The sequence below is a fragment of the Maylandia zebra genome, linkage group LG16 (genome assembly GCF_041146795.1).
Source record: "Maylandia zebra isolate NMK-2024a linkage group LG16, Mzebra_GT3a, whole genome shotgun sequence".
Classification (NCBI taxonomy): Eukaryota; Metazoa; Chordata; class Actinopteri; order Cichliformes; family Cichlidae; genus Maylandia; species Maylandia zebra.
The window spans coordinates 850,968-864,100 of NC_135182.1; the positions used below are offsets into that span (position 1 = coordinate 850,968).

Below are 13,133 nucleotides of genomic sequence, written 5' to 3' on the forward strand. Positions count from 1 at the left end.
GGAGCAGCAGTTGTTCTGTTAGCTCTCAGGTTTGACAGCCCTGTTAAAGATTAATATCAGTCTGCACATGCTCCAGAGAGCTTTTCTTCAAATGCTTTAATTCTCACTCGCTTTTGCAATTTGTGCTTTTGTGTTCCTCGCAGCAACAACTCCACCTCATTGTTAGTCCATTTAAAAAAACTCGGTGCTTTTCCTCCACATTTGGCCAATTTTCAAAGAGCCGGAAAGAAAATAAACGGCAGACAGAAATGAGGCGGGTCGAATCTTCTTACTTTACATGCATGCGCAGGACTGGAATGTAAGCATTTTAGGTCGTTTCAGTGTGGATGCACAACTCTTTGAAAATGATAGTGTGGACGCGGAGTGTTTCAGATTTATCCGGATTAGTGTAGACGTAGCCTGAGGTGCAAAGTGGAGAGAGAGTGGCATGGACTGAAGGATGACTACAGGTAAATCAGGAGGGAGGTGAGCATTTCAATCTGTTGAAAAACACATTCAACTCATTGCCTCTGTTCTCAGCACAGATGGGACGGCCTGACCATAGTGATGGTTTTCATGCCAGTCAACACCTCTCTCACCTAAATGACTGAGCTCCTTACTATGACCATCTTGGTGTCAGCCGGATGTGATAGCTTGGTGAACCTAAGAAAACCACTTCATCTTCAAAAAGCAGTGATAAGATCCCGAGACCCTCAAACCTGGTACCCTTTGCATGTATTCAATTTATTCAGCCTCCCTCAGCAACTTAACACGGCAGAAGCTGTAAAAGGCAGCAAGGTAAAGCACCGGCACAAACAGGTCACAGTAGCAATTTATTAACAACAACCCTTGTTACATGTAAATAAGTATCAAGTCACTGACTGTGTTACAATGTGCATCAAACACAAAGGACACAAACCTGGCTGATGCCCGTAACCAGGGGAGACTCCTACATTCTGCTACCCAATCACTGGAGAGTCAACATCGGTCCTCCAGCATCAGAGGTATTTACCCTCCACCATTATCCCACTGCACAAACAACAACTGCTGCCACCAACAGCTATGAAGTGTTTTAAAAAACCGATACTGTGCTATGCAATAAAAAAAATAACAACTTGTGTCTCAAATTAAGTACATTTTACCACCTGACCTGGATCAAACACCAGTTTGCTTTTCGGGCAAACTTCACAGATGACAAAACAACTGCTCTATGTGCAGTAAATGCTCCGTGTAAATGACCTGTATTTGTAACATTTGAGAAATTAGATTACAGCAGATTTGAGATTATCCATACATGTATAAACACACAGAGTACACAATTCTTAAAAGGAAAAGGAATACATGCATATTCATCTACAAGCATATCTAAAGCTACTGCAATCCCCTCTGAAAGGCTACGCGGTGTCCACAGCATCTTCTCACTGGACCAGTACTCGGGCCGTTGTCCTCTGTAGATCAAGACCACAGAGAGGCGAGAAGGGAGGGAGGCTTTCATAACCCAGTAGCTGACGGGTGGCGGACTCCCAGCTCAAACCAAACTCTAGCCGACAATAGACACAGGGGTACTGTCGGTCAGCCCAGCAAACCCAGTCCACCGCCTTCTTCACCTGCTCCCATCGTTCAGGCCTGAATGAAAAAGACAGTCACAGTAGTGAACAAACTTGTTAAAACCATCGTGGTGCAAATATTTCCAGACCTGCATTTCTAAAGTCATGCAAGGCATAGTGAAATAAGCTTCATTAATACATCAAATCACATTTTGTACAAAATGTTTTTCAAGCTTAATTTCAGCTGATTTGTAACAACTGCAGAGAAATTTTACTCTAAGCTGTTGTGCATCCTGTGTTGGACAGACCTGGACTGAGAAGCTTCTTCCAGACAGAACAGGGTGCGGAGCAGTTTGCCTTCTTCCAGTTTGTCCACTTTCATCAGCTGCAGAACCAGAAGAGTCGCCACCAGCCTCAGGATATCTTTGTGGGCTGTCACGCCTTCAAACACACATGCAAAAAAGATCCCAAAGTAAATCACAAAATGGTCCTTTTATAACCGAAGTGTTCCAGACGCAACGTCCAGACAAACAGAATCAACATAATGAATCAATCTCAAACAACAGCTGCCCATTTAAACGTCGCGCTGGGGAATAATCTACAGGTTTAACATGTGCCTGATTTTTTTAAAGAAATAATGAAAAATAAGGTTAATTAACATCTGAGCTCCTAGAAAACAGCATATAACGGGTTATGGATGAAATCCAATAGAATGACGCTTCTGCCATGTATTCCAGCCCTAACCTGATCCCAAACCATAACCAGCACTTCAATGACGTTGGATCGTGTTTTCCAAAGCGAGTAAAACAAACGTGTAGATACATTCCAAATGGTTTCCTCATTTTTCCGATCTCGTAATATAGGGACGTGTTGAGTGATCGGAAGCGTAATATATCGATGATTTGTCACTTAGCGCAGAATGTTGCGCTTTGTGAGTGAGAACGTGTTGGTATAAAATGGTTATTGCAAAATTTTTCTTACAGACATCGAGGTAAAGTGTTAAGTGTGAGCTCATAATAATTATAAAACTAAGTAAATTTATGTTTTTAGTAAACTTACAATAACTTGAAAAACAAGAAGCACTCAGAGCACAAATCTGTGCACCCATCAGTCTCTGGGCTTTATTTAAAGGACCAGCATCGGCTTTTGTTGGGAACCACTTTGTTTTCTGCTCTTTGTAAACTTTAAGAAGTGCCATGAAAACAAAAGCAAAGAATTAGGTTTTATTTATGTGGATATGTGTCATTTCTTTTTACTGTTTAGTACTACTTAGGTCAGACCTCAAATGTAACATGATGCTGTAAATCTTTATATGGCACTTTATGTACTTTAACAAAACACACATGTAAGAACTGCAGTTTCTAAGTTATTCGAGGCTTTTTGTCAATTTTCCACCAATAAATCTTAAGTTGACCTTAAAGACCTTGGTGGATGTGAGTCACATTTTATATGCATTGTTAACATGATCCCAAGTAAGCATACATACTTGTTAACTTTCATAAAACTTGAAAGTACAAAGCTAGTTTTTCCACCTCCAGATCAGAATTGAACGAGCTCTCACCGAGAGAATGGATGCCTTTGTTCTTCAGGAACACGTTGGCAAACAGGTCCACGTTGACATTAAGTAGTTCCCCCAGCTCTGTGGTTAGTTCCCAGTACCCTTCCTACAACACGCATAAAAATAACGCCATTATATCAAAGTGACATTTACATTTTTTCCAGTTGCATGCACTCAGAGTACAAAGGTGTGTGTTACAGTTTTGTCCTTGGTCATTTTAATAATTCTGTCCAGCTTTTTTGAGCCTTGCTAACTCTACCAAAGCACAGGAGCTAACCACATGAAACGTTCACTACGATAAAACACTTTTAACTCTATGACCAACTTTGAGCATCACTGTCATGACATATATTACCAGTTTAATATCTGTGATGTAGATTGACAGAAACGTGGCTGTTTTATCTGTTTTCTGATAATTAACTGGATACCATTTGAAAAACTGCATTCTGGGTAAACGTGATAGCAAGGTCTTGTTTATATCCCCATTATGATCCCACACTCATCATTAGCTGCGATTCTTTCTGCGTCAAAATGATTTTCACCCCTCGGCTGTAAAAGTGTGATGGGGTACCGTCTCCACCCTGCTGGGCAGGTGGGCAGCATGGGCACTTGAGCTTGTGAATGCAGTAACTCAAAAACAGGTGCAGCCACTACAAACCTCAGACCAGTTTGAATACCAGTGGCCTTTAGTATAAGGTAAAGGTTGGAGGTCAAGTTTTCTGGAAATCTTGTGAATGTGACGAGTTGAGAACGAGGTGAGGTAGAATTTTCAAATTGATACGACAGGTGTGTCTACAAGGAGGCTGAGGGGCATCACTGGAAGCTTTCTTTACATATTCCTATCATAAAACTCTGAAATGTAGCTTAAAGTTTCAAAACAGTGGATGTTTGCATGCTCTGTTAATATCACACAGACTAAAACCCTAGTCTGAGCCTAACCTGACAGTTATGTTTAACCTCGTAAGACCTGAACTCTTACACGGCATTTTTTATTTCTCTTCTCGTTATTTGGGCTGATTGAACCTGATGAATGTAAAAACAAATAATTATGTGATTCTTTGTTTTTACCAAAATTTTGTATTTTGGTCTAGACAACCCAGAATATGATGTCCACATGTGGACGCCAGGTCCTAGGAGGTTAAATTCTCTGTGTTAGCCTTGCAATACACTAGCAGTCTCTCCAGGGTCTACTCCGCCTTTCGCCCCATGACAGCTGGAATAGGCTCCACCCACCCATGACCCTAACAATGACAAGTCCCATAGAAATAAAACAGATGTTAACAAGTGATTCAGTAAAAAAATTAAGCTTCCTTCGCAGTTTTAACCTGTCAGAGAGCCAAAGGAAGCTGTTGCTTTGTCCGAGTGATAAACAGCTATGTTTGCTTAAGTGAACCCAAGACTATAAAACCACAAAAAGCTCACTGAATGTTGCATCTGGAAGATCTTCATCCATTTGAGCTTCAGCGCTTCAGGAGATTCTGCTGCATTCGGTCTAGTTAACATACAGTCATTTCCATCTGTTAGACAAACACTTCTCATAGTTAACAAACAGAATGTGTGTAGAAATGTTCAGAGACTCACGCAGCTGACTGATGACGCAGGACAGGGTTAGTCGGGAGATCCTGATGGCCAGCGACGAAAGCTATGACGCGCGTTCTTTGTCGAACATTGCTCTGAGCTTCAAGTTCATGGTGAGGTTGTGATGCACTCTTAACTTTGGATAAACTATAAGAGGGAGCCCTTCCTCTGCGATGAAGCTGAGCGGCCTTCTCAGGAGCCCTTGCAGGGCTTACAGGAACATCTTTGTCGGAACAGGTGGGAGATAAAGAGGACGCAAGATAAGAAGTTGTTCTCCCGCAGGGTCTTCCCCTTATCCGCCTTAATGATCGTAAGCACAAGTCCGGTTTTGCTTGGTGCTCTAAATCTGATGGAGCTGACGTCACAGGAACCACTGTATATCCCGGAGCACCATCATAGGTGGAGCTTGAGCTACCTAACTGAGAGTGAAAGCCACTGGAAGTAAACTTAGCTGACCCAAAATACGGCCCTCTGTCTCTGGCAGTCTGTGCAACAAACAGAGGAGCCGTTTCATCAGATTCAACAACCACCTGAGACGGTACTGCTGCAGGAGCAGTGTCAGGAAGACTCCCATTTGTGCTGAGGCCGCACAATTCGGGAGACAAATAGGACTTCTCAGGAAAGACTTTACTCTTAAACTCGGGTCTTTTCCCTGCCTGACCATATATTTGGAGGTGAGGTTTTGCTTGGTGCTCTAAATCCACTGGAGCTGACGTCTCAGGAAGTTGTTCTCTGACTTCAAAGAAAGAACTACAAGAAAGACGGCTGAAAGACGGACGCCTGGCTGCTCCGTCTTTGTATTTTTTAGGCTTTTTACAGGCCCTGTAAGAAACGCCTTCAACAGATGAACTCTGTTCTTCCTCATCAGACACAGAATCAAGTGCACTCAGTACCCGATTACTCATCGCTGAAGTGTAACCTTGAGTGTGGAGTGATGACCTGCTAATCTGAGTGCTACAGCTCTGGAATATTGGAATATCGATGTCCTTCACTGCCTGACTGTCTGATGATGATGAAATGGCAAATGAAAATGAATCCATGGATTGACTACGAGGATAGTCACCACAAAATGAAGAAGGGATGGACAGTCCTTGTGGAATAAGTCTTGAAACACCCTCTGAAGCACGCTTCATAAAAGAAGGAGGCGGAGGTCTAGAAAAAGAAAGGAGGGGAACATCGTCTGAAGCACCCCCCTTAAAAGAAGGAGGCGGAGGGGGAGCCGAGTGTCCAAGAAAAGAAAGGTGGGGAACATCGTCTGAAGCACGCTTCATAAAAGAAGGAGGCGGAGGGGGAGCCGGGTGTCCAGAAAAAGAATACATTGAAGCACCCTCCTTAAAAGAAGGAGGCGGAGGGGGAGCCGGATGTCCAAGAAAAGAAAGGTGGGGAACATCGTCTGAAGCAAGCTCCTTAAAAGAAGAAGGAGGTGGAGCTGGAGGAGAGGAGTCGGGACTCTATGAAAGGAGAGAAATAAGCAGAAATTTAAACTCCGACTCTACAAACCTCTAAATGTGTTGAGATGAATTCTATCAGAAATACTGTTGGTAATGTATTTTGACAGGTTTCACAATATAAGAAAAGTTCTACATCAACATTAACTCAACAAAAGAATCACATAGTTTGTTTGCCTGCAGGACATCTGCTACATGCCATTTAGATATTTCTGAAATTGAACTGAATTGATTATTGTTCCATATATTTGTTAAATTTCTTGAATTTGTTTTACTGAATGTGCAGCATCAGCGTCTTAGTGTAAGGGGACTAACCGTGAGTGAACCACAAATCTCAAACAAATCAAAGCCGCAATCTTCCTCCTGCAGCAGCAAGACAAAAGCATGAAATCATAAACGTCAGCATTTGTGAAGATTGCAGCAGCAACACAGTCAGTACGATCAATGACATGATGATCACATGTTTAGTAAAGGACAGGAACACAGATGTGTTGCTCCCTCGGCCGCTGAAACAAAATCTTTGGCAAAACTACAGCTCCAGTTTATGCGCATGAGGACTAGTCATGTATGAACAACAGTTTAAAAAATTCATACCAAAGAGTATGCCTCTATTAGGTCTTCATCATCCTCGGGAGAAATCCAGTTAATGTAGGGAAGGAAGTCCACATCTTCCTCTGCAATCAGCTTGGAGATGTCTGTAAAACCAGGCTGTGGTTGCTCTGAGTCCTAAAAATAAGATCAGTTAAATAAATATTTGATAAAAAAGCTAAAAGAATGGAAAACAAACTGTAAATGTGAAAAAGGCTGATTTGACAAACCCGTTCCTCAATGGCCACGAAGCTGGTAAACTGAGACAGGATGGAAAACTCTTTGCTTAACTCGATGATGAAGGACTTCAACTCTGCTTTCTTACCCTGTAAAAGTAAAAAAGTCAGTTTCCAGAGTTTCTCCCTCACAGCCCACCCAGGTATGCTAACAATCAGCCTGTCGTCACCTCTGAAGATATCCATGAGGAATGTATTGTTAAACAATCCCAGCACTGTTAACTAGAGAGCCTAAGCCAACTTCTGTCAGTTTGGACAGCAGTGGGAACGAATGGGATCATTGTCCTGCTGCTTGACATCATTTAGGCCAGAGATAAGCTGTTGTACAGATACAGCCACTTACAAAGGCTGCCTTATTCCTGACAGGCCCATGACAGGCACCTGGTGGGTCCCTGGCCAAGTACCGGCTGATCCGTCATGTAATAATATCCCCCTAAGGTGGGAAGTAAGTAAGAAGTAAGTACAAATACTTTGTTACTGTAATGAAGTACGATTTTTAGGTATCAGTACTAGTAGGGCTGGGCCGTATCATACCGTTCACGGTAACACCGGTGTAATGTTGGGCAATGATAAGAAAATTAAATATCGTGATAGAATATGGGTGAAACGCGCATGCGCAGTGCCTTTGTTTTCATACGCACATGGTGGAAGAAGCACGGCGGCAACAGAGAACGAGAAGGGCGAAAGCGGATCGTTGAATGAAACTGATGAACCTGAACTGGTTTGTAAAAATGCTGCAGCTTCACTGGTGTGGAACTGGTTTGGCTTTCGTCCCTCAGATACACAACAAAGCACTATTTTTGGTAGCGCATGCTAGCGGGCCGTCGTTATTACCGTGTTGTTTGGAAAATACGGCGCACTTAAAATCAATCCTTTGATTTTTCTGAAAGTCGACAGAGCCCCTTATAATCCCGTGTGCCTTATGTATGAACTCTGGTTGTGTTTACTGACCTCGGAACGATTTTATGTGCACGGCGCTCGAAAATCTGTCAGATGTTTCAGTACGACTTTGCTAAGCTACGAAGCCGCACCGCTTGATGGATTATTGGAGCCAGTGTTGCCAACTCCTCAGTAAGGAAAATCGTTATTGGCTGTCCTAAAAGTCGCTAGAAGTTGCCAAATGACGTCATCACTTAATTTGCATAATGCTAATGTAATTGTAACCTACAGTGTTGGAGAGAAAAATAACATCGTGGACATAAAGTGAGTAAAAAATTTATTTAGAACTACAAATTAAATTTCTTTTAGCAATTATTGTTTTTTTTAATGTCACAATTCCAACCCTGCTCCTTTACCCGGGCTTGGACCAGCAAAAGTGACCCAAGATAGGCACTCTGGTGGAGTTACTGTGTGTGTGTGTGTGTGTGTGTGTGTGTGTGTGTTTAAGTAGTTTTAAACCTGATCCACAAAACAGCATAACAATAAAAGAAGAACTGACTGCGTTACAGTCAGTGCGGGAGCAGCGGCTTCGCTCATGCGCGATTCATTTGCAGTTTGGACGCACAGGTGTGAACGTCTCCCGCCCTGATAGCAGCGGGGGGAGCACTATCCTCCGCCCGTGAGCGCTTTGGCATGGGCGAGGTGCCCACGGCAGCACCGCTGCTTGTTGAGAAGAGCGATACGTGCTTTCACGTCAAAAAGTGTTCATTAGTGATGTGCGATACCACTGATTGCCTTTCTGATCCGATACCAAGTAATATTCAGGGTGGTATCGACGATACTGATCCGATACTTTGTACAAAAACTTATTTTATTTATTGTATCTCAAATTATAGCGTCATAATGATTACAGGACATCAGATTACTTGTTCTTATCACTTAATAATGCAGAGTTCATCATATAGAAATAAAAAACTGAAGTTGTGCTATTTGAACACGTTGCCTGCCTGCAGCACTAAAGGACTCCGTGAGAGACGTCTGTCTCGCCCCAGCAGCACCTGTCCCTGTCCTCCTCTTCAGTTCACCTCAACATGCGCTCATCATATTCTGTGATGTGATTTACTCTGAGGTGTTTGACGAGGTTAATGTTGCCACAACACTTCACTTTCTTGCCACATGTATCGCAAACCGCGTCTTGGCTGCCTGTGGAGGTAAAATACGTCCACACGACTCCAATTACACTCAGCCATTGTTGTGAGTGCGCACGCCAGAGGCTGCCACACATTTATACAGCCGTGTTTCACACATGACTATGAAAGGCGGAAGGGAAAATAGTTCCTTCCAAACATAGACAATCCAAATGTTATCGTTTCTTTCCAATGTGTTCCTGTTCATGATAAACTACAAATTTACTATAAAGTACTAAAATATCGATATTTTAATGTGAGAATCGATTCTAGAACATAAACGATTGGTATCGGAGGAATCGATATTTCAGGATCGATCTGCACATCATCTGTCGTCATAAATAAGTCTCCAATAACAACAGAAAAAGTCACCAGATTTGTCGCTAGTCACTTTTTAGAAAAAAAAGTCGCTAAGGGGTCTGAAAACTCGCTAAGTATAGTGACAAAGTCGCTAAGTTGGCAACACTGGTCGGAGCATTACGGCTATCGTAGGCGGAGCCTCGCGGAGTGATGTGTACTGTGCTTCAACATAATGTTACCGTATTGTGTGTGTTTAACCTCTTTTTAAGTGTTGTGGATATTATACATGGTTATGCTGAGGATGTGTCGTTCAGTTTCCACCGGAAATGCCTTTTGGTTAAACTGTCAGCGAGGAATTTGCACTGTTACATTTTTATATAACTTTAATGCAGATAAAAACAGCTGCTTGTTTAAGTGAAAATACATTGATGGGTTTTTTTTGCACTAATAAAGTTGTGGAGTTTTAAAGTGTTTCGTCTCGTGTCAGTTATATCGTCAGTTATATCGTTATTGCAAATTTTCAAATGTATATGGTGATAAATATTTTTGGTCATATCGCCCTGCTCTAAGTACTAGTTTATCAGTAGTTTATTTTCTGACTGCTTTTTACTTTAACTCTCTACATTTCTAAACAAATATATGTACGTTCTACTAGGGACCAATCCAATATACAGTATCGGTCCGATCCTGACCTAAATTACTGAATCGGATATCATTTCCAGTTTCTGGCAGGCTGGAGCTTTGTTGGGTCGTTCCTGAACATCCTTACAAACTTCCTCTCATCTGAGGGGTTGTGTCTTCTTCCAGACCTTGGCAGAGTGGTGACACATCTGAATAATAATGTTCACCTGAACTGATGGTGCTGGAATCTGTAGTTGTTTAGAAATGGCTGCAAGAGACCTTCCCAATGTGTCCAAATCTACAATTCTTCTTCACTGAGTTCTTTTCTGTTCTTCTACTGGTCAATCTAATCAGTGCTATCAAACACAACTTTATAGGCTGGTAAAGATAAGCATAACATCATTTTACAGCATCACTAAAATATGCTATAAGAAATGATTAACAGTTCACAATGTAGTACGAAATAGTACGAACATAATGTCCATGATGAGTAAACCTTTGACCACAGCTGTATTTATTGTAATAAGGATTTTGAAACTAAACTGAACTGGAAGAAAAATTTGAAGAACAACAAAATATATATATATCAGTAAAACAACAACAACTACTGTAAATTTCAATCTTTGGTCTCACTTATCTGCAAAGTACCTCGTGTTCAGCTTCACTGGTGTCCAGGTTCCCGTCTTCATAATCCCTGATGACGGCCCTCGCGGTGAGCTTGTGAAGAAACTAAACACATGACATAACAATTACCTCACTGTCCTGTGATGGCAGTCAGCCTGCGTGAGGATTGCAGGCTTAACAAGTGAGATGTATGCTCATACAGCAGCTACTGTTGAGTGTCAGTGTGCGTTCTTACTGTGCCCTTTGTTTTCTGCAGCTCGCTGGTTGACACCATTGTTTTGAGCTCCTGACCACTCAGATTTCCCAGTAGAGTCGCCTGTGTTAAAACAACGGCATTATCATTATTGTCTAACGGTGTTGTGCTGTAACTCTTTAATCAGGTCAAAAAGCCAGAGACTGCAAATTAAAATAAAGTTCAAATATTTTGCTCTTCACAGTTTCTAAGTCAGCAGTCACACTGATGCAGATTAGTGTTAACTCATTTGTTGTTCCCCTCAGGCCACTCGCAGTTACTGTTCAGCTGGTAGAAATATAACTATGCCTGAAGTTTCAACCAAAGCATTACTAACCAAAGAATAGTCCATCCATCCATCCATCCATCCATTCGCTTCCGCTTATCCTTTTCAGGGTCGCGGGGGGCGCTGGAGCCTATCCCAGCTGTCATAGGGCGAAAGGCGGGGTACACCCTGGACAGGTCGCCAGTCTGTCGCAGGGCCAACACACAGGGACAGACAACCATTCACTCTCACATTCACACCTAGTGGCAATTTGGATTATCCATAGAATAGTGACAGAGTGAAATTAGGTACTGGGAATAAGTTAAAGATCCACTTCCAATGTCTGTGAAGGTTCTCAGTCATCCAGGTCATCGTAGTCAAAGGAGCTTGCAAAGAAAAGCGTCTGGACTACTTTAAGTTACTTGAAGACGTTTCACCTCTCATCCGAGAAGCTTCTTCAGTTCTAAGGTCAAATGGTGGAGAGTCCCAGATATAAACCTAGTGGGAGTTTCCCCCCACAGAGGGACAAAAGGACCCCCTGATGATCCTCTAATCACATGAGCCAAGGTGTGAAAGCAGGTGTGGGTCACAATCAGCCAGAGTTTTGGGTGAGCTCATTGTGAAACCTGGCCCCACCCTATCATGTGATTTCCTGAGGTCAGATGGCCCAGGATGTGAGTGGGCGTTAAGGCGTCTGGGAAGGATCTCAAACTGGATTATAGATGGCAGACAGTTGGTTTCATAAGCCCCGCCCTCTGTTCAAAGCTGGTCGCTCACAGTGGATGTAAATAGCTTCTTTCACTCCTCTTTCAAACCATCTGTCTTCTCTGTCCAAAACGTGAACACTGGCATCCTCAAAGAGTGACCTTTGACCTTTAGATGCAGATGGACCGCCGAGTCTTGTCCCGTGGCGGTGGCTCTTCTGTGTTGTGGCGTGCGTTATGAAGTTGCTGTTTGGTCTCTCCAATGCAGAGGTCTGAGCATTCCTCGATACCCTGTACAGCAAACACTACAGTGTTAAGCCATTGTTGGAAACTTGAATTGGCTGGGCGGCGCTATGAATTCTGGGATATGGCAGGCCACGAAGGATACACCGACCCATTCTTGAAATCTGGGGAAAAGGAGGACGCATTTGTCGGCCAGATTCAGAGGGGTCTACGAATTCGGACAGCCTTTGCTGCGTCGCTGTGATGTTAAAAGGTCTACAAATGCAGCCTCAGGAGGATGCAGCCTACGTTTTGGGACACAGCTTATGCCACTTATTTATGTGCGAATGTTTAATAATGAAGAACATTAAAACATTACTGTTGGTCACATGTCGGGAAAGTTGTGTGATATTAGCGACGTTTGTACTAACTTGGTTTTAAAACCTTTACTTTAAAATATACGCCGTTCAATAGTCGACCTTAATCCTACAGAGAATGTGATGATTTTGTGGATAATTAAAGTCAGTCATATATCCACAAACACAACAAGCTGAAAGTCAGTGATGCTGCTCGGTTTGCAGTCCTGAACATCACGGCACAAGCAGGATTCACTGCACTGTTAATGTGAGCTGTGTTATATTGCTGCCTCTGTTCGGTGGTGTCGAGCCAAACGGACTTTAACGTGTGTTTGAACGAGCTGACGGTTCACTCGTTAAGCTGAAAGAAAGATGCTTTAATCACAGCAGTCACACATGTGTCCACTGCACCATCTGGAACTCTTCTTGTTTACACTCGTAATAACACAAACACTAAATCCTGCTTCTCTGGTGCTGTTGTGTAGCAGTGTGTACACCTGAGACTGTCACCTGTCTGTCTGTCCTGCACTCTCTCTCTGTGTCTTTCTCTCTGATTGTGGAATAAAAGTATGAACATGTGTTTATAAGTTACACTTGTGTCTGAATCCTGCAGCTTATCACACATTTGATTTCCATGTGTGACGACTGCAAGTGTCCAGAGTGAGGACAGACTGAGGGACCCACTGCTGCACATCATCTGTGAGGCTTTGCACCCCTGATGATCCACCAGGACAAACTCAGCAGTAGGGATGGGTACCGGTGTCCGGTGCCATGATGGCACCGGTTCTGACATAAACGGTAGTAACCAG

General features: G+C 42.8%; 1 protein-coding gene across 2 annotated transcripts in view; it reads right to left on the reverse strand.

Moving 5' to 3' along the window:
• Positions 1 to 799: 799 nt before the first annotated feature.
• Positions 800 to 13,133, reverse strand: part of parp4 (poly (ADP-ribose) polymerase family, member 4) — a 41,537-nt gene continuing 29,203 nt past the window's right edge. For both annotated transcript variants that reach the window (XM_024800420.2, XM_024800418.2), the window contains exons 26-35: positions 10,781 to 10,861; positions 10,570 to 10,650; positions 6,929 to 7,024; positions 6,705 to 6,836; positions 6,426 to 6,473; positions 4,666 to 6,113; positions 4,507 to 4,576; positions 3,088 to 3,190; positions 1,835 to 1,967; positions 800 to 1,605 (exon numbers count right to left, since the gene is read on the reverse strand). In XM_024800420.2, the coding sequence (XP_024656188.2) occupies positions 1,398 to 1,605; positions 1,835 to 1,967; positions 3,088 to 3,190; positions 4,507 to 4,576; positions 4,666 to 6,113; positions 6,426 to 6,473; positions 6,705 to 6,836; positions 6,929 to 7,024; positions 10,570 to 10,650; positions 10,781 to 10,861 (2,400 nt within the window). In that variant the 3' untranslated portion in view covers positions 800 to 1,397. The remainder of the gene's footprint in view (positions 1,606 to 1,834; positions 1,968 to 3,087; positions 3,191 to 4,506; positions 4,577 to 4,665; positions 6,114 to 6,425; positions 6,474 to 6,704; positions 6,837 to 6,928; positions 7,025 to 10,569; positions 10,651 to 10,780; positions 10,862 to 13,133) is intronic.